Source organism: Rutilus rutilus (genome assembly GCF_951802725.1).
Source record: "Rutilus rutilus genome assembly, chromosome: 2".
NCBI classification, from domain to species: domain Eukaryota; kingdom Metazoa; phylum Chordata; class Actinopteri; order Cypriniformes; family Leuciscidae; genus Rutilus; species Rutilus rutilus.
In genome coordinates this window covers 555,737-576,560 of record NC_140210.1, presented here as the reverse complement: position 1 = coordinate 576,560, position 20,824 = coordinate 555,737, and the positions used below count along the sequence as shown (strand labels likewise).

At 41.7% G+C, this 20,824-nt stretch overlaps 4 protein-coding genes across 4 annotated transcripts in view; 2 read left to right on the top strand and 2 right to left on the bottom strand.

Moving 5' to 3' along the window:
* The first annotated feature begins 180 nt into the window (after window positions 1–180).
* On the top strand, window positions 181–7,955 carry setdb2 (SET domain bifurcated histone lysine methyltransferase 2). Its single transcript, XM_084399212.1, has 12 exons — window positions 181–454; window positions 648–676; window positions 1,100–1,213; window positions 2,005–2,091; window positions 2,223–2,313; window positions 3,519–4,247; window positions 5,033–5,202; window positions 5,786–5,991; window positions 6,279–6,321; window positions 6,418–6,566; window positions 7,409–7,497; window positions 7,728–7,955. Exons 1-12 carry the CDS (start codon window positions 441–443, stop codon window positions 7,843–7,845), a joined length of 1,839 nt encoding a protein of 612 aa, XP_084255338.1. The 5' UTR covers window positions 181–440; the 3' UTR covers window positions 7,846–7,955.
* A 1,811-nt stretch (window positions 7,956–9,766) lies between these two features.
* LOC311278199 (histone H2A-like) lies at window positions 9,767–11,223 on the bottom strand. The gene is made up of 2 exons (XM_084388855.1): window positions 11,151–11,223; window positions 9,767–10,606 (listed from the first exon to the last, which is right to left on the bottom strand). Exon 2 carries the CDS (start codon window positions 10,593–10,595, stop codon window positions 10,173–10,175), a length of 423 nt encoding a protein of 140 aa, XP_084244981.1. The 5' UTR covers window positions 10,596–10,606; window positions 11,151–11,223; the 3' UTR covers window positions 9,767–10,172.
* A 4,684-nt stretch (window positions 11,224–15,907) lies between these two features.
* Window positions 15,908–17,962, bottom strand: LOC311285212 (histone H2A-like). The gene is made up of 2 exons (XM_084400766.1): window positions 17,932–17,962; window positions 15,908–17,403 (listed from the first exon to the last, which is right to left on the bottom strand). Exon 2 carries the CDS (start codon window positions 17,390–17,392, stop codon window positions 16,970–16,972), a length of 423 nt encoding a protein of 140 aa, XP_084256892.1. The 5' UTR covers window positions 17,393–17,403; window positions 17,932–17,962; the 3' UTR covers window positions 15,908–16,969.
* A 729-nt stretch (window positions 17,963–18,691) lies between these two features.
* The window catches only part of creg1 (cellular repressor of E1A-stimulated genes 1), a 5,112-nt gene continuing 2,979 nt past the window's right edge, over window positions 18,692–20,824 (top strand). The window contains exon 1 of the mRNA XM_084395285.1: window positions 18,692–19,238. Coding sequence (XP_084251411.1) covers window positions 18,963–19,238 — 276 coding nt within the window. The 5' untranslated portion in view covers window positions 18,692–18,962. The remainder of the gene's footprint in view (window positions 19,239–20,824) is intronic.

Here is a 20,824-nt window from a genome sequence, read left to right as displayed (position 1 = left end):
TTACACAAACCACACTGTACCAGCAATATCATCCAATGATAGTGTAATTAGTACGACTGTTTCGAAAACATGAAGGGAAACAGTAACTAAGCGATATCGTTGATCGATTGATTTTGACTCTTACTGGAACCAAAACATTCGGGAAGACCGATTCATTTTAGCGTATCGGTTCGTTCGGACAGTGTGTTTCTTCTATGAACTGATTCAACAAAAAATGTGTGTCATCATCATGACAACAAAAGAGTCACAGAAAACCACGACTGTAATGAAAAGCCTTTAGTTCATTATATCTGTCCGGCGAGGTTATGGAGTTTGCATCAAATGTCGTGATGTTGAAGCTTCTCTCTGTGATTCACAAGAGCTTCGGTTCGAAAGAACAAATCAAATCACATGTGGATGATTCTTCACTTCAGTGATGGCGCGTTCTCTCATTCACTTTGATGAAGTCGTTTAAGTAAGAAATCTGACATTTTCATCAGTTTGCACAAGCGTTTTTAGCATTTCCGTGATGTTTAATGTCTTTGGCACATAATGTTTGGTCACTATTCAGCGTCTTCGTGAGATAATATAGAGTTGAGTTGTTGACATGGACTAGTTCTTGTCAGGTATATTAATGAATCTTTGTTTGTGTCTCGATCTCTTCTCAGCTCAGAGATGATGATGGAGTGTGAAACCGGTAAGAGAACAAAAACGCGATCTAAGAACGGTTTGCCAACGTTCACATTAATTCATGAAAACGTTATTTCTGAATGTTTTCAGAACGTCCAATTTTTATATGGTCTGAACACACACACACACACGTTGTTTTTATTGGTTATGTGATCGTTAAGGGAATATTCCATTGTATCATTCTTCAAACATTATGAGAATGTTACTTTTGAATGTTCTCTGAACGTTCTGAAACTAGTAACATTTATCCAGCTAAAATGATTCAGAAAAACGTTCCAAGAACGATGTCTAAATATGTTTTGTGTGCTAATGCTTTCAGAACATTATTAAAGACCAGATGACTCTGAGTGAACGTTCTCTTAAATGTTACTAACCCTAACACTGAGAGAACGTTCCCTATTGGCTGGGTTTTGATGATCGTGTGTTTCAGAGCGAGCGAAGACCTTCTGGGAGGAAATGGATGTTGATGAAGTGTTTGATGATCTGATCGAGGTTCTTTCACATTTACGAGACGTGATTAGAGACAACACCGCAACAGACAGAGGTACTAACTCACTCACTCACACTCACAATCTCACACACTCACTCACACTCACAATCTCACTCACTCACACACTCACTCACACACTCACTCACAAACTCACAATCTCTCTCACTCACTAACTCACAATCTCACTCACTCACTAACTCAAAATCTCACTCAAAATCTCACTCTCACTCACTCACTCACTCACTCACTCACTCACTCACTCACTCACTCACTCACTCACTCAAAATCTCACTCAAAATCTCACTCACAATCTCACTCACACACACACACACTCACTCACAAACTCACAATCTCACTCACTCACTCACTCACTCACACACACACAATCTCACTCACTAACTCACAATCTCACTCAAAATCTCACTCACACTCACAATCTCACTCACTCACTCACTCACACACACACAATCTCACTCACTAACTCACAATCTCACTCAAAATCTCACTCACACTCACAATCTCACTCACTCACTCACTCACTCACAAACTCACAATCTCTCTCACTCACAATCTCACTCACTCACAAACTAACTCACAAACTAACACACTCACTCACTCACTCACTCACAAACACACTCACTCACTCACTAACACACTCACTCACTCACTCACAAACACACTCACTCACTCACAAACACACTCACTCATTCACTCACAAACACACTCACTCACTAACACTCACTCACTCACAAACTCACTCACTCACAAACACACTCACTCACTAACACACTCACAAACTCACACATACACACTCTCACACACACTCTTGTATTGTGATGTTTCAGAGTACGTTCAGGCCATGAAGATCATTCTAGAGTCGAAGCTGATTGTCTTCCGGAACGAAGCCATCGAAGAGGTTCTGATTGATGAAGGTTAGTCCCGATCCTGATCAGTCCTGATGATCAATCCTGCGTCTCATATCCCACATCACCTGAGTGTGTGTCATGAGAGTGTGTGTCATGAGAGTGTGTGTCACCTGAGTGTGTATGTCTTTGCGTTTCAGATATCCTGACGGTGACCGTATCAGAGTCTCAGTGTTCTCCGGAGAGCTCGAGGAACGAGACGGAGGACGCACTGATGAAGGACGGCTCACGGTTCGTCATCATCATCATCATCACTGTCAGATTTATACAGTGTTGGGGAAACTCATTACAAGTAACTTGAGTTACGTAATCATTACTTTTTCAAGTAACTAGTAAAGTAACACATTACTTTTTCAATTTACAACAAAATATCTAAGTTACTTTTTCACATTTATTGACTGACAGCTCTCCTGTCATGCTGAGAGAAATAAAGTGAGGAGGTGTGTGTGTGTGTGTGTGTGTGTGTGTGTGTGTGTGTGTGTGTGTGTGTGTGTGTGTGTGTGAACATGATGCTTATTGTCGTTCTAGACTAAACAAACATTTACTCGTCTCACTTGCACGAAAAAACATTCAATATTCCTCAAAATGAATAAAAATTGTAAAATGCAATCTCAGAATTTTTATGTAAAGCTTTTATAATTAACTATATTAAATTACACAAGTATACTTTATGTATTTAATCTCACTTCATTAACCAATGTCTTTGCTGCTGACCTTCAATGATCTAATTCAACCATACAAATAAACAAATTACTTTAGATTAGATTTAGAAATAAGACTACTCTACTGTACTCTACCTCTAATGTACTCTACTGTACTCTACTCTACTGTACGGTACTCTACCTCTACTGTACTATACCTCAACTGTACTCTACTGTAGTCTACCTCTACCGTACTCTACCGCTACTGTACTCTACCTCACTGTACTCTACTGTACCCTACCTCTACTGTACTCTACTGTACTCGAACCTCTACTGTACTCTACCTCTACTGTACCTCTACTGTACTCTACCTCACTGTACTCTACCTCTACTGTACAGGAGTAAATATGCATTTCCTTCAGCCTGAGGATTATTATTTAACCTTTTTTTGTGAAAGGGCCTTAACATTTGCCAAAAATATAACTTTTTTAATTGTTATTAAAAAACAAACAAGCAAGCCCAGCCCAGGTGAGAAAAAGTAATGCAAATGTAATGTAACGCATTACTTTTCATAAAAAGTAACTAAGTAACGCAATTAGTTACTTTTTTTTTAGGAGTAACGCAATATTGTAATGCATTACTTTTAAAAGTAACTTTCCCCAACACTGGATTTATCCTCTCAGGCTCTTTTCTATGAATAGAATACTAGATTGTATGTAAGCTTGTTTCCAACACTGAATAAAACATTGAGTGTGAGCCTTATTTTCTCATGAATGATCTTGCGCTCTCTCTCAGACTCTCCAGAGACGTGGAGTCGGGCTCGGACTACAGTCAGATGTCCTCCGCCAGCAGGACCGGCCCGGATCTCCCGCTGCTTCTGTCTCCTCTGAGCTTGTGTTCTGAAGAGCCCCGGTCTCCGGTGCCGCTCGTGTACCAGCCTCACGACTGCAGCCCCGTGTGTGCGCCGGCGCTTCCCGATCATGCCGACTGGTTCCTGGGACAGAACCCGCTGCGGGTGCCCATGCTGTACCAGTTCCAGCGCCACTGCGCGCGGGTCCAGGCCGAGCCGGATGAGTGTGAGGACGCAGACGTGCTTTATAAAGCGCCGTGTGGGCGGAGCCTGCGCTCGATTGACGAAGTGTTTCAGTTCCTGCGTGAGTCCGACACTCTGGGCGTGTTGCACCCGAGCAACTTCAGCTTTGATGCGCAGATCGTTCCCGAAAATCATGCGCCAGCTCCCGCCTTTCCGGCGCTCCTGTTCGAGCGGGACCTCAGCCGCGGGATCGAGCCGGTTCCCGTGCCTCTGTTTAACGATGTGGACGGGACACGGGTGAAGGAGTTTCGCTACCGTAAGGAACGCTGGCCTCACGGATGTTTCCTCAGCGCAGAGCCGTTCTTCTCAGCGTGCTGCGACTGCACTGACGTCTGCACAGACGCTCAAACCTGTGCTTGTGTTCGGCTGACGGCCAGAGGAGGCGCTCAAGCTTACACACACCAGAGACTGAGCCAGCCTGCGCGGGCAGGGTGAGTCCGGGGCGTTGGGTTGGGTTGGGTTGGTTTGGTTTGGTTTGGGTTGGGTTGGGTTGTGTTGGGTTAACAGATGACTTGGGTTGACCCGGAGATGCTCATGTTTACACACACCAGAGACTGAGCCAGCCTGTGCGGGCAGGGTGAGTCCGGGGGGTTGAGTTGGGTTGGGTTGAGTTAAGAGATGAGTTGGGTTGAGCCGGAAGAGACGCTCAAGCTTACAGACATCAGAGACTGAGCCAGCCTGTGCGGGATGGGTGAGGCGGATGGGCTGGGCTCAACGTTTTGTTGGGTTGAGTTGAGTTAGGTTAATAGATGAGTTGGGTTGAGTTAAGTTGGGTAAAGTTGTGCTGAGTTGGTTTGGTTTGGTTTGGTTTGGTTTGGTTTGGTTGGGTTGAGTTGTGTTTTGTTGGGTTGGGTTAAGAGATGAAATGAGTTGGGTTGAGTTGGGTAAAGTTGAGCTGAGTTTGGTTGGGTTGGGTTGGGTTGGGTTGAGTTGAGTTGAGTTAAGAGATGAGTTGGGTTGAGTTGAGTTGGGTAAAGTTGAGTTGGGTTGGGTTGAGTTAAGAGATGAGATGGGTTGAGTTGGGTTGAGTTGGGTTGGGTTGGGTTGGGTTGGGTTGAGTTAAGAGATGAGATGAGTTGGGTTGGGTTGGGTTGGGTTGAGTTGGGTTGAGTTAAGAGATGAGATGAGATGAGTTGGGTTGGGTTGGGTTTAGATTGGTTGTGTTTAGCTGTGTTGTATGCCTGATCCGCATGTTAACGCTGGCTGTGATCTTCAGGTTGTTTGAGTGCGGGCCGTGGTGCGGCTGCCAGAAGAGCCGGTGCCAGAACCGTGTGGTGCAGAAGGGTCTGCGTGTGCGACTGCAGGTGTTCAGGACACTGGGCCGGGGTTGGGCCGTACGCTGCCGGGACGACCTCGACCAGGGCACCTTCATCTGCATCTATGCAGGTACACACACACGCACCACGGTTATCATCATCAACTAAACATCAACTCTAACCATTAATTTGTTTTTCATTTACTTAGAAAAATAAGCATAAAAAAAGAACACATTTCTCATTTTCGGATATGTGAAAGAAATGTCTTATACCGTGTCCTAACTAGATAAGAGATCAGTTTCCAGCGACTCTCCACACCACTGTTATTTTAGTGTCATTGAAAAACTGTTACAGGTTTTATTCATATTTTAATATATCCATTGGTTTCATTTTAATTTTAGTTCAAGTTTTAGTGATTTTGTTCTGTGTTTTTGACATTTTTATTAGTCTTTTTTAAAATATGTAAAATCTTAACTAAAATCTAATGGATATCAATAAAAACGTTTTGTAGTTCAGTATTCAACATTTGAAGTGGATCAAAACCTTTCATCAAAGTTATACATGAATTTTGAACAATACCCGTTCTTGTTTTAGGACGACTTTGATGAACTTTTTTGATCCACTTCAAATGTTGACGACTGTATATCAGTGCTACTGAGCATCAGTGTGTTACTCTCTTTAGCGTGTGTGTTGATGCGGTGTGTGTTGTCCAGGTGTGGTCCTCCGACTGGAGTCGAGCACCGAGGAGCCGCCGGATCTCAGCCGAGAGCCGCCCGTGTCTGATGACGAGGTGGAGGTGGTGGAGGAGTGGACTCTTCCCTCGGGCCCGAAGGAGACGCTGGACTGCTCTCCGCCACTGCATGTCCCGGTGATCCAGAGACCCGCCGATCAGCTCCCGGTCAGCGCCGATCAGATCCCGGTCAGTGCCGATCAGATCAGATCATCAGTATAACAATGGACAATTAATTCCATGTTTTCTTATAATATTACCAAGTGGCAGCATATACATTGAAAATAGCAGAGGGCCTAACACAGATCCTTGAGGCACTCCATAATTTACTGACATTATCTTTGATTTTTCCTCATTTAAGTACACAGAATGGTAACGGGCTGATAGATCCAATCTAAACCACCGTAATGCCTGTCTTAATATGTGTTTCTTCAATCCAATGAACTGCCATCAGTGTAAATGTTTCCCTGTTTCAGGAGCTGGAGCGGAGCGTCCCGTCGCTGGACGGCAGTGAGACAGGTACAGTATGAGCTCGCTCAACACATGCACTGCATTCAGAGCGGCTTCGGGACGGTGTGTGTGTGTGTGTGTGTGTGTGTGTGTGTGTGTGTGTAGAGCATGAGGTGTCGAGGAAGAAGCCCAGATTAACGCTCCCCGAATCGAACGGACACGCCGACAGCGCTGAGATCACGTCACTCAAGCATCAGGACAAAGCCTATTACCTGGACGCCTCTAAAGAAGGAAACGTGGCCCGATTCATCAACGTACGTCACCAGCTTCTCAGAAGAACTTTTTCATTATGAGATTCAAAAATCCAAATTATGAGATGAAAGTTGAAATTCACTTTGTAATCATTTTTAATTTGTCATAATATAGATTTTTTTAATTGTCATAATTGACCATTTTTACTCATTTAGTCATAATTTTGACATTTTATATGATATGATTTTTTTATGTGATAACTTTTACTGTTTGTTGTCAATTTGACTTTGTCATAATTGAATTTACTCACAATTTAATTTAGTCATAATTTCAACTGTATGTCATGTTGACTTTTAGTCATATTTGAATTTAGTCATAATTTCGACTTGTCATAATTGCTTTTTTATGTGATCATTTTTACTTTGACAAAAAATTTACAATAAAGTAAAAATAATGACAATTTAATTTAGTAAATTTTTAGCATAATTTCTTAGTATGTCATAATTTCAACTTTTTGTCATACTTGATTTTTTTTTGTCAGTTCTGACTCATCGTTTTGACTTTTTAGTAATAATTTTGTTATAATTTAATTGTAATTTCAACTTTTCATGCCATAATTATATTGTTTTTGTTGTCGTCATTTAGATTTTGTAGTTTAATTTGGTCATAATTTAACTTAATTTAGTCATCATTTCTACTGTCATAGTTGTGACTTGTCATTATTATGATTTACAAATGCATGATTTCTTATGTGGCTGAACTGGGCTTCCATCATAAGAACTAGTGCTAATTAAAGTATCAGTGATGGGCTGATATTGAATCAGTCATGTTTGAGTATATTCTTGCTTGAGAAGTGATGAAAGTGTAATAATGATTGACAGTAATGCGAGTTCTTCTCCTGCAGCACAGCTGTGAGCCCAACCTCTTCATCCAGAACGTCTTCGTCGACACACACCACCCACAGTTCCCTCTCATCGCCTTCTTCACTAACAGGTGACAGTCATCAGTCATGCTCTAGATTATTACGTTCAGCATCAGTCGAGTCATCATTTCTACAGCGCTTTATACAGCAGAAACTGTCTCAAAGCGTCTTCACAATGATAGACAGGAACATAACTGAATCAATGATGCAAACTTCATCAGATTCAGTGTAAGGACAGTAGACGCCATCTGTGTGACGCAGGGAAAGAAACGTGACTGTGTTTGTTTGTGTGATTTCTCAGGTCAGTTAAAGCTGGAACTGAACTGACCTGGAACTACTCGTACACACCGGGCAGTGACCCGGATCATGAGGTGAGCTGTCGCTGTGGCAACACCAGCTGTCAATCACTCGTCATCTGACACTCTCTGATCACCCTCTGCATTTCCTGAATCAAACCCGATGTTGCTGTGCTTCTTTGAGCTGTTTTTATGCAGCAGCCGGAGCTCAAATAAAGTTGAGTCGAGCAAAACTCTGTCTTGTTTTCTCTTATTTTAAAACATCTTGAACTACTGATTCAGCAGAAGCTTGTACACAAATGAAGAACATCACAAGCAAATGACCAATACAGGTGTAAACTAGATAAGCAGACAACACTGAAATAACTCGACTAGTCTGGATCAGTGGCGAGTTCAACAGAAGTTCAACACAAACATGTTCTTTTGAAGGTTTCACGAGGTCAGTGATCAGAGCTGAGGCCACAAGCATGAAAGGACCTGAAAACCACAGACATGAAACACAGTTTTGATCTCATCTGAGACTGTAAGTTACAGCACTTTATACAGTACAGATTGAGTCCAAACAGCTTCACAGGAATAAACTGAATCAATTGTGCACTTCAAATATTAAACTATTGTCTATTGAATCTGAATTAGACTCATAATTCAGATCAGTGTTGATTCAATTCAGTAGTCCAATGTTGCAAATTTCAGTTATGAACAATTATATTTCAGGTGTAGACAATAACTTTACAAACCAATCTCTTACTTTAATTTCTCATTATCACTGTAAAGCAGTTTGGTTAAAAGCGATATATAAATGAAGGTGACTTGACAGAATATTCTAATTGATGATAGTTAACTCCACATCAGCAACATAAATTCATCAACTAACCATTCAGAAACGTCCTGTTGCTTCTACACGTCACTCTTCTCGAGTCTCTCCATCATTGTCTGACTCCAGTTTAAACTCTGTGCCGGGAGCAGCAGCTCATTTGCATTTAAAGGGACACACTGGGGACATCAGAGACTTATTTTACATCTTGTGAAAAGGGGCATTATATCACCGCTTTAAGTCTTTCAAGCCCAGGATTGAGAAACCAAAGTTCATCAATTATGAAAGGAATTCAATTCAGTTCCATAGTGTCAATGTTGCAATGTTCATCAATTATGAAACAAATTCAGTTCAATAGTGTCAATTTTGCAGTTCATCAATTATGAAACAAATTCAGTTCAATAGTGTCAATTTTGCAGTTCATCAATTATGAAAGGAATTAAATTCAGTTTAATCGTGTCAGTGATGAAAAGTACATCAATTATAAAAGGAATTCAATTCACTTCAAAAGTGTCACTGTCAGTGTTACAAAGTTCAATTATGAAATAAATTCAATTCAATAGTGTCAGTGTTACAAAGCTCATCCATTATGAAACAAATTCAGTTCATTAGTGTCAATGTTGCTAAGTTCGTTAATTCTGAAACCAATTAAATTCAGTTTAATATTGTCAATGTTGCAAAGTTCATCAGTTATGAAATAAATTCAATACAATAGTGTCAGCGTTGAATAGTTCATCAATTATGAAAGGACTTCAATAGTGTCAATGTTGCAAACTACTGGATATGAGAATCAAACTGTGCTATAAAGCAGCTTTACAGAATACAATAGTGTAATTCTGTTTCAATTCAAATAACTGTTAAATGTTGCAAAGCTCAATTATTAGACAACTTCTGTTGAGCGGTTTTATTTCTTAAACTAAAATTGGTTCATAATTAACATGGTTATTGAACTGAATGACACTGTGTTTAGAGCCTTTTCACAGCAGAATGGAAGACAATAGTGCCAGTATTCAGTTAATCATTGAAACCATTTAGTGCTCAATTATGAACCAAATTCAGCTACAGCTATAAGCAGCTCTACAGAAGAGCGTGTCGATCAGCCCAACTCTGGTTCTCATCTGAGTGTCAGTGCAGTTCAATCAATATTACAGGTCTTAAATTCCAGGCTTTAGAAGTCTGCATTAGATCAGTAGTTATAGGCCTATATATATATAAAATAAAAGTCAGATATTGTATAAAACATTTTTATTAATATCATTGAGATTAAAGTGCTAAAAACACGAGTCCTCTCAGTCAGAAGTCCTGTGACTGGCCCGGTTTGCTGGTGTTCGGGTCTCGGGTGTCAGAAGTCCTGGGACTCGCCCTGTTTGCTGGTGTTCGGGTCTCGGGTGTCAGAAGTCCTGGGACTCGCCCTGTTTGCTGGTGTTCGGGTCTCGGGTGTCAGAAGTCCTGGGACTCGCCCTGTTTGCTGGTGTTCGGGTCTCGGGTGTCAGAAGTCCTGTGACTCGCCCTGTTTGCTGGTGTTCGGGTCTCGGGTGTCAGAAGTCCTGGGACTGGCCCGGTTTGCTGGTGTTCGGGTCTCGGGTGTCAGAAGTCCTGGGACTGGCCCTGTTTGCTGGTGTTCGGGTCTCGGGTGTCAGAAGTCCTGGGACTCGCCCTGTTTGCTGGTGTTCGGGTCTCGGGCTGCTTTGGTCTTCTTGGGCAGGAGTTGGGCCTGGATGTTGGGCAGAACTCCTCCCTCAGAGATCGTGACTCCGCCCAGCAGCGCGTTCAGCTCCTCGTCGTTGCGCACCGCTAGCTGGATGTGACGCGGCGCGATGCGATGCTTCTTGTTGTCGCGGCACGCGTTGCCCGCGAGCTCCAGCACCTCCGCGCACAGGTACTCAATGACCGCGGCCAGATACACCGACGCTCCGGAGCCGATGCGCGACGCGTAGTTTCCCTTCCGCAGGAGACGCGCGATGCGGCCCACCGGGAACTGGAGCCCCGCGCGGGAGGAGCGCGACACGGGCGTCTTGGGTTTCGCTGCGGTTACGAGCTTCTTACCGCGGCCAGACATGATGAGCAGATCTAGAAGAGACAAACCATCGGTTAGTCGGAACTCTGGTCGAGTACCCGAAGAGTTACAAGTAGGCAAAGGAGTGAAGTCGAGTGACAAGAAAAGTGCCAGTGAAGGGATGGATTTATCTGAACAACGCTGATCTAAAGAGTCGAGTACCTGAAGATTTACATGTAGGCTAGTCAAATTGCAAAGCCCTAAAGCAACTTAAGTTTATGACAGAAAGAGTCATGATTAGAAACTGAATTTGACAAAGTGATGGATTCATGAGTCACCTGAACTAAAAACAAACTCTGGTCGAGTACCTGAAGAGTCAGGCGGAGATTTACAAGTAGTCAAGATGCAAAGTAATAAAGTAACTTAAGTTCATGAGAGAAATAGTGACAATTAGAAGTTGAATTTGACAATAAGTAATTGATTCATCTGAACAATGCTGATCTAAAACAAAATTGAGTAGGCTACTTGAAGAATCACACAGATGTACTATAATCATATTGCAAATAAGTGAAGTTTTCGTAACAAATAAAATCTGATTTAACAACAAAACAAACTTACCTGTTTAACACAAACAAGGAACACACAGTAAAGCTGTTTAACTCATATCTGAGCATTTAGTCTTTTATACTGGAGCTTAATTGGGATTCATTGAAATTCACCTGTGCCAATTAAAGACTGCTGGCCAATCAGCTGTTTATCATTATATTGTAAACGATCAATTAGAGGGAGTTTTTCATATTTCAACACTTTGTAAACTTTAAGTTAAATAAATTGTAGAATGCAGTCATTTTAAAAAGCTATTTGCTTACCATAAACTTGTTTGTATTGCTAATATTTCAATTGCTTATGACAATATTGATTGACTGAAGTATCCTGAATTTGGTGTATTTAAAGTTACTTACTAAAGTTGTACTTACTTACGAAGCACTAAATGGTTTAGCTCCGCAGTGCTTGAGCGAGCTCTTAACGCATTATAGTCCTTCACGTCTATTGCGATCTCAAAACTCCGGCCAGTTGATAATACCTAGAATATCAAAATATCAAAGTAGATCCTTCTCCTATTTAGGCAAGGCAAGGCAAGTTTATTTATATAGCACATTTCATACATAATGGCAATTCAAAGTGCTTTACATAGAAGAAATTAAAATAATTAAAAGAAATTAGAATAATTAAAACAGTTTAGAAAATAAAATACAGTACAGTACAGTCGGAGGAACAGCGGCACAGTGCTCATTCAGTAAATGCACAGCTGAACAGAAGTGTTTTGAGTCTGGATGTGAATGTGACTGTAGGAGCACATCTGATCTCCTCTGGAAGCTGGTCCAGCATAAGAGCTAAAGCAGACTCGCCATGTTTAGAGTGAACCCTTGGTATTTCTAGCTGATATGATCCTAATGATCTGAGTGATCTGTTGGGTTTATATTCAGTGAGCATATCTGCAATATATTGAGGTCCTAGGCCATTGAATGATTTATATACCAGTAATAATACTTTAAAATCAATCCTAAATCTAACTGGGAGCCAGTGTAAAGACCTGAGGACTGGTGTGATGTGTTCATATGTTCTGGTTCTGCTCAGCGTTCTGAATGAGCTGCAACTGTCTTATGGTCTCTTTGGGAAGGCCAGTGAGGAGTCCATTACAATAATCCACCCTGCTGGTGATGAAAGCATGAACAAGTTTCTCTAAGTCTTGTCTGGAAACAAAGCATCTTATTCTTGCAATATTTTTCAGATGATAGTATGCTGATTTAGTTATAGCTTTGACATGACTATTGAAACTAAGCTCTGACTCTAGTGTCACACCAAGATTCCTGACTTGATTTTTGGTTGTTTGACCCCTAGAGTGAAGGTATGTGTTCACCTTGAGAACTTCATCTTTGTTTCCAAACGCAATGACTTCAGTTTTGTCTTTGTTTAACTGAAGAAAGTTTTGACACATCCAACTGTTGACTTCATCAATGCATTGGCACAGGGAGTCAATGGGGCTGTAGTCATTAGGCGATAGGGCTAAGTAGAGCTGTGTGTCGTCTGCATAGCTGTGGTAAGCAATTTGGTTCTTTCTCATTATTTGGCTCATTGGGAGCATATACAGGTTGAACAGGAGTGGTGCAAGAATTGAGCCTTGAGGGACTCCGCATGTCATGGATGTCCACTCAGACTTATGGTCTCCTATACTCACATAATAACCTCTCCCATCTAAGTATGACCTGAACCATTTTAGGACTATCCCAGAAAGCCCCACCCAGTTTTCAAGCCTGTCCAGAAGTATGTTATGATCGACAGTGTCAAATGCAGCACTGAGGTCGAGTAGTACCAGCACTGATAATTTGCCTGAATCAGTATTTAAGCGAATATCGTTTATTATCTTTATGAGCGCTGTCTCTGTGCTGTGGTGCGGTCGGAAACCAGATTGAAAATTGTCAAAGGATCCATTCGAGCTCAAGAATTTGTTCAGCTGATTGAAGACAACTTTTTCAATGATCTTGCCTATGAAAGGAAGATTTGAGATCGGCCTATAGTTGCTTAATATGGTCTTATCCAGATTGCTCTTTATCAGGAGGGGCTTGACAACTGCAGTTTTCAGGGAGTTCGGAAAACTCCCAGAGAGAAGTGAAGCATTTACCACTTCTAGAAGATCTGTTTCTAAACTGTTTAACACACTTTTGAAGAAAGATGTGGGAAGTGTGTGAAGAGCGCAGGTTGATGTTTTAAGGTGCTGTACGGTTTCTTCCAAAATTTTGCCATTAATTTCTTTGAAATCAGACATAGTAACTACTTTCTCAGGTGGTTTGATCTGTCTGACCCCAGTGCAAGTCAAGGATGTGCTGATCACCTTTCTGATATTATTGATTTTCTCAGAGAAGAAAGAAGCAAACTCACTGCACTTGCTGTCTGAGAGCATTTCACTGGGAATCTGGCTTGGGGAGTTTGTCAGTCTCTCTACAGTAGCAAAAAGAGTGCGTGTGTTGTTTAAATTACTGTTTATAATATTTGAGAAGAAAGTCTGTCTAGCTTTGCCCAGTTCCATATTGAAAGCATGAAGGCTGTCTTTGTAGATGTTATAATGGACTACAAGTTTTGTCTTCCGCCACATGCGCTCTGCTTTTCTGCATTGTCTTTTCATATTTTGCACTGCTGTTGAGTTTCTCCAAGGTGCTTTTTGTCTGCCACTCTTCTTCCTGACTTTAACAGGAGCAATATCATCAATTACACCTTTAACTTTTGAGTTAAAAGAATCGAGGAGAAAATCAACAGAGTCAGCAGATATGCTTGGTGTTAAAGATATAGCCTTCATAAATAGGACACTAGTGTTCTCATTTAAGCATCTCTTCTTGACAGACACAGATCTAGCTTCAGTGGCAGGAGAGATCAATATATCAAAGAAAATACAGAAATGATCAGACAGTGCTACATCCTTAATAACAATCGATGAAATGTTTAGACCCTTACTGATAAGTAAATCTAGAGTGTGTCCACGATTGTGTGTGGGTCCATGAACATGCTGAGTCAGATCAAAAGTTTTTAAAACACTTTTGATTTCTTTGTCATGTTGTTTTCTGCATTATCTATATGGATGTTAAAATCTCCAGCAATGGCAAAACAGTCAAACTCTGAGGTAATGGTTGATAACAGTTCTGTAAAGTCCTCAGCAAAGGCTGGAGAGTATTTTGGAGGCCTGTAAATAATGATAAGTAAAATGCGTGGAGCACCTTTTAACACAATACCCAGATATTTGAAAGACGGGTAATTCCCAAATGATATTTGCTTACATTGATAGATATCTTTATAAAGAGCAGCTAGACCCCCACCTCTCTTAACAGCTCTGCAGACACTCATAAAAGTAAAGTTAGGAGGGGCTGCTTCATTGAGGATTGTTGCACTGCATCTGTCTTCTAGCCAGGTTTCATTCAGAAGCATAAAATCCAGGTAGTTTGCGGTTATTAAGTCGTTGACTAGAAGTGATTTATTTTTAAGTGAGCGGATGTTTAAAAGTGCTAACTTAACAGTATTTAGCACCAAAACTCTGGAACAGTCTTCCTAACATTGTCCGGGAAGCAGACACACTCTGTCAGTTCAAAGCTAGACTAAAAACACATCTCTTTGACCTAGCATTCACATAATACATTATAGACTTCTATAATTCAATGTTAGGCTTTATAGATTAGGCCAGCCGGAACCGGGAACACTTCCCATAAATCCTGATGTACTCGTTACATCATAAGAAGAATGGCGTCTACGCTAATATTAGGCCAGACAAGTAGTTTGTTGATGGTTGGTTTGTAGGGAAGGACTACACGCCTGCGCACACATATTCAAACACACACACCTATAGACTGAACTCGTAATACGCATGTGCACCGTCAGCGTTCTCACAGGCTCGCGTTTTTAAAGTTTGCGCAGAGAGAACTGAAGAGTTTCCTGTGAGAGCGGTGTGTGTTAGCGGCCCCTAAGTTAATCACTAATGATCTTTGCAACAGAAGTTAATCAATCAAAACTAACTTTATCTGGACAATAACTTTATTCTAGATCTGCTGTAAAGCCTAAACAATCTGTTACTGTAATCTCCTGTTATCACTGTAAAGCTGCTGTGAAACTCTATACTGTTAAAGCGCTGTATAAATGGAGACTCGACTACTGATTCAGCAGAAGCTTGTGCACAAATGAAGAACATCACAAGCAAATGACCAATACAGGTGTAAACTAGATGAGCAGACAACACTGAAATAACTCGACTAGTCTGGATCAGTGGCGAGTTCAACAGAAGTTCAACACAAACATGTTCTTTTGAAGGTTTCACGAGGTCAGTGATCAGAGCTGAGGCCACAAGCATGAAAGGACCTGAAAACCACAGACATGAAACACAGTTTTGATCTCATCTGAGACTGTAAGTTACTGCACTTTATACAGTACAGATTGAGTCCAAACAGCTTCACAGGAATAAACTGAATCAATTGTGCACTTCAAATATTAAACTATTGAATCTGAATTAGTCATAATTCAGATTAGTGTTGATTCAATTCAGTAATGCAATGTTGCAAATTTCAGTTACAAACAATTATATTTCTGGTAAAAGTCAGCTGCACAAAAGTTGTTTGATAGAACTTTATAAGGAGCAGTTATTTGAAATGAATCAACACTGAATTATGACACTATTGCTTTACAGCAGAATCAGAATTTTGTTCATAATTAAACTTTGAGACTGAGTCCACATTTAATATTACAGGTCTTTAAAACTCCAGGCTTTAGAAGTCTGATGCATTAGATTAGTGGTTATAGGCCTGTATACTGTGTATAAAAAAGAAAAAAGCCAGATGTTATATAAAAACACATTTTTATTAATATTGAGATTAAAGTGCTAAAAACATGAGTCCTCTCAGTCAGAAGTCCTGGGACTGGCCCTGTTTGCTGGTGTTCAGGTGTCAGAAGTCCTGTGACTGGCCCGGTTTGCTGGTGTTCGGGTCTCGGTGTCAGAAGTCCTGGGACTCGCCCTGTTTGCTGGTGTTCGGGTGTCAGAAGTCCTGTGACTGGCCCGGTTTGCTGGTGTTCGGGTCTCGGTGTCAGAAGTCCTGGGACTCGCCCTGTTTGCTGGTGTTCGGGTCTCGGGTGTCAGAAGTCCTGGGACTCGCCCTGTTTGCTGGTGTTCGGGTGTCAGAAGTCCTGGGACTCGCCCTGTTTGCTGGTGTTCGGGTCTCGGTGTCAGAAGTCCTGGGACTCGCCCTGTTTGCTGGTGTTCGGGTCTCGGTGTCAGAAGTCCTGGGACTCGCCCTGTTTGCTGGTGTTCGGGTCTCGGTGTCAGAAGTCCTGGGACTCGCCCTGTTTGCTGGTGTTCGGGTCTCGGGTGTCAGAAGTCCTGGGACTCGCCCTGTTTGCTGGTGTTCGGGTCTCGGGTGTCAGAAGTCCTGGGACTCGCCCTGTTTGCTGGTGTTCGGGTCTCGGTGTCAGAAGTCCTGGGACTCGCCCTGTTTGCTGGTGTTCGGGTCTCGGTGTCAGAAGTCCTGGGACTCGCCCTGTTTGCTGGTGTTCGGGTCTCGGGTGTCAGAAGTCCTGGGACTCGCCCTGTTTGCTGGTGTTCGGGTCTCGGGTGTCAGAAGTCCTGGGACTCGCCCTGTTTGCTGGTGTTCGGGTCTCGGGTGTCAGAAGTCCTGGGACTCGCCCTGTTTGCTGGTGTTCGGGTCTCGGTGTCAGAAGTCCTGGGACTCGCCCTGTTTGCTGGTGTTCGGGTCTCGGTGTCAGAAGTCCTGGGACTCGCCCTGTTTGCTGGTGTTCGGGTCTCGGGTGTCAGAAGTCCTGGGACTCGCCCTGTTTGCTGGTGTTCGGGTCTCGGGTGTCAGAAGTCCTGGGACTCGCCCTGTTTGCTGGTGTTCGGGTCTCGGGTGTCAGAAGTCCTGGGACTCGCCCTGTTTGCTGGTGTTCGGGTCTCGGGCTGCTTTGGTCTTCTTGGGCAGGAGTTGGGCCTGGATGTTGGGCAAAACTCCTCCCTCAGAGATCGTGACTCCGCCCAGCAGCGCGTTCAGCTCCTCGTCGTTGCGCACCGCTAGCTGGATGTGACGCGGCGCGATGCGTTGCTTCTTGTTGTCGCGGCACGCGTTGCCCGCGAGCTCCAGCACCTCCGCGCACAGGTACTCGATGACCGCGGCCAGATACACCGACGCTCCGGAGCCGATGCGCGACGCGTAGTTTCCCTTCCGCAGGAGACGCGCGACGCGGCCCACCGGGAACTGGAGCCCCGCGCGGGAGGAGCGCGACACGGGCGTCTTGGGTTTAGCTGCGGTTACGAGCTTCTTACCGCGGCCAGACATGATGAGCAGATCTAGAAGAGACAAACCCTCGGTTAGCCGGAACTCTGGTCGAGTACCCGAAGAGTTACAAGTAGGCAAAGGAGTGAAGTCGAGTGACAAGAAAAGTGCCAGAGAAGGGATGGATTTATCTGAACAACGCTGATCTAAAGAGTCGAGTACCTGAAGATTTACATGTAGGCTAGTCAAGTTGCAAAGGAGTAAAGCAGCTTTAGTTTGACAGAAAGAGTCATGATTAGAAACTGAATTTGACAACCAAAGTGATCGATTCATCTGAACCAAAAGCAAACTCTGATCGAGTACCTGAAGAGTCACGTGGAGATTTACAAGTAGTCAAGATGCAAAGTAATGAAGTAACTTAAGTTTATGACAGAAATAGTGACCATTAGAAGTTGCATTTGACAATAAGCAAAGTGATCAATTCATTTGAACAATGCTGATCTAAAACAAAGTTAAATATTTGAAGAATCACACAGATTTTCACTAGTCATGTTGCAAATAAGTAAAGTTTTCTCAACAAATTTAACACAACACAAACTTACCTGCTTAACACACAGTAAAGCTGTTTAACTCATATCTGAGCATTTTGTCTTTTATACTGGAGCTTAATTGGGATTCATTGAAATTCACCTGTGCCAATTAAAGACTGCTGGCCAATCAGCTGTTAGAGTTCATCATATTGTAAACGATCAATTAGAGGGAGTTTTTATGAGCGCTTTAAAAAAAAATTATTAACACTTTATATAACTTAAGTTAAATAAATTGTAGAATGCAGTCATTTAAAAAAGCTTTTTGCGTATAATAAGCTTGTTTATATAATAATATCTGAATTCCTTATGACAATATTGATCACATGCATTTGGTATCATGCATTTTTTGTAATTTAACATTTTTGGTAATAATTAATAATAATAATAATAATTAATTATAATAATCAACATTTCTATTTTTAGTTTTTCCAGTCAAGACTAAAGGGAAACATGTATTTGTAGGCTATCATTTTTCATGATGTTCTATAATGCCTTTTATGCTTTAACACTGAGTAGTTTTAGTGAGATATTAAAATATGAAAAGGAGGTTAAAGGTTTGATCAGGTGCAGCAAGAGAATCGCGATGCTTTCATCACAGCTTTCATAATTCATGTTTGTGCTGTAAGCACGTGTTTTGTTCACATGACTATTTTGATCATGTGACCATTTGTTGTGGAGCTCACTCGTATAATCAAATGAATCGTGGTCGGTGTTTGTGATCAGTGACTCTGTGATCATATGAATCATTTATGTTCGATGCTCACACAGTGACTCTTTGGTAAAATAAATCATTAGTGGTCAGTGTGTACAGTGACTCTGTGGTCATATGAATCGTTCTGTTAGTGACTTTATGGTCATATGAATCATTAGTGTTAAGTGTTTACAATGACTCTGTTGTCATATGAATCATATATGTTCTGTCAGTGACTCTGTGGTCATATGAATCATTAGTGTGTACAGTGACTCTGTGGTCATATGAATCATTAGTGTGTACAGTGACTCTGTGGTCATATAATCCTGGTGTTGTGTCGCAGCGGTCAGTCATGTGTCGCGCGTTGCTCGCGGTGTTTCTGACGCTCGTCTTGGCTCGTTATTATGATTCGGTGTCGGTTCCTCCGCATGAGGAGGTGGCTCGGATGGCTCGGTTCGTGGTCCACAAGTGTGACTGGGCTTCGATGGCCACGATCTCCACCCATGACCCCGTGAAGGGACAGCCGTTCTCCAACGCGTTCTCCATCAGCGACGGGCCCGTGGGCAACGGAACCGGGACCCCGTACATGTACCTGACCCAAATGGAGATCTCGGTGCAGGACCTGCAGGTACAAACACGGCCATCAGTGAGATCAATAACCGCTGACACGTCTCACACATGACTCTAGTACAGTTACAGCACCCTTACCAGCATTTACCATGGTTTTACTATAGTAACTCTAACTGTGGGTAGTAGGTACCCAGCTAGATTTAGCCGTCATTTCACCGGTTAATAGACCAGATTAATAAACTTTAGTCTACTAATATAGTCCGGATATGAGTAACACACTTCTAGTCAAAATAATCTTGAATTTGGTTACATGTTTTTTTTTTACAGGTGTTTGGTTTCATTTTAGGACTGTGAAACGATTAATCGCGATTAATCGAATCCAAAATAAAAGTTTGTGTTCGCATAATTATTTTTTATATATAAATACACACACATACATGTATATATGTAAGAAAATTGTGTTATTTATATATAAAATATTTATATTTATATTTATATACAGTACATTTAAGCAAATATTTCTTAAATATATACATGCATGTGTGTGTATTAAAATAATTATGCACAGTACACACACATATATTATGTGAACACAAACTTTTATTTTGGATTCGATTAACCGCGATTTCATTTCGTCACTCATTTTATTTCTTAGTTCTCTAGTAGAAGACGACTGTCATGAAAGCAAATAGAGCTTTAATCTGAGCAGAGCATGACACACACTGGTTTAGCCTGTCGAGAGAGACGTTACACTGCACAGAATGATGGTAAAACGGTCTTAGAAGTGAACTCGATCTGTAGTGAGGAACTATGGAAGCTTGTTTCCGCCACAAAATAAAACATTTTAAAAGATAATTGTGACTTTTTATCTCACAATTGCGAGTTTATATCTCGCAATTCTGACATCTTGTCTCACAATTCTGATAAATAAAGTCGCAATTGCGTGTTATAAAGTCAGAATTGTGAGATATAAAGTCCAATTCTAAGGGGAAAAAAACAAGTTTATTTTTGTTTATTTCTACAATTCTGACTTCATATTTCACAATAATGAGAAAAAAAGTCACAATTCTGACTTGATATATCGCAGTTGTGCGGAAAAAAAAAGTCAGAATTGTGAGATAAAAAGTCGCAATTATTATAATTGATTTCTTATTCAGTGGCGTAAACAAGCTTCCATAAGAAAGTGCACTAGCGCTGTGAGGCTTTACGGGTCAGCGTGAGTCAGCGAGAGTTTATCAGCATTCAGCAGAACTCATGAAGGCAACAACACACACACACACACACACACACACACACGCACACGCACACACACACACTGCAAAACTTCATATCACGATCTTATAACACTATCATGATCTTCTCAGTCATGAGACGTACTGTTCAGAATATCCAGACTGGAACAAGCCTCTTTACAACACAATCAGTCATTAAACCCAGAGTTAGACTTTAAAGCACTGCGTTCACTGTATGAATGTAATATTGATTGTTATTAAAGCTGCTAAAGTTATTCAGTCGAGAGCAGTGAGGGATGTTGCGTTTGTCTTTTGTTGAACATTAATAAGGCATCAGGTTTGTTATATAATGTAATATAACGACACGCATCCGAGGTCTTTCCCAGCCGTTTATCCTCGTTCCTGTCCGTCA

Excerpts from the sequence above, each read along its gene's own strand:
- LOC311278199 (XM_084388855.1), bottom strand. The coding sequence starts at position 10,595 with ATGTCTGGCCGCGGTAAGAAGCTCGTAACCGCAGCGAAACCCAAGACG.
- LOC311285212 (XM_084400766.1), bottom strand. The coding sequence starts at position 17,392 with ATGTCTGGCCGCGGTAAGAAGCTCGTAACCGCAGCTAAACCCAAGACG.
- setdb2 (XM_084399212.1), top strand. Across the intron at positions 2,092-2,222 it reads AGAGGTTCTGATTGATGAAG|ATATCCTGACGGTGACCGTA; the intron begins GTTAGTCCCGAT and ends TTTGCGTTTCAG. Across the intron at positions 4,248-5,032 it reads AGCCAGCCTGCGCGGGCAGG|GTTGTTTGAGTGCGGGCCGT; the intron begins GTGAGTCCGGGG and ends TGTGATCTTCAG.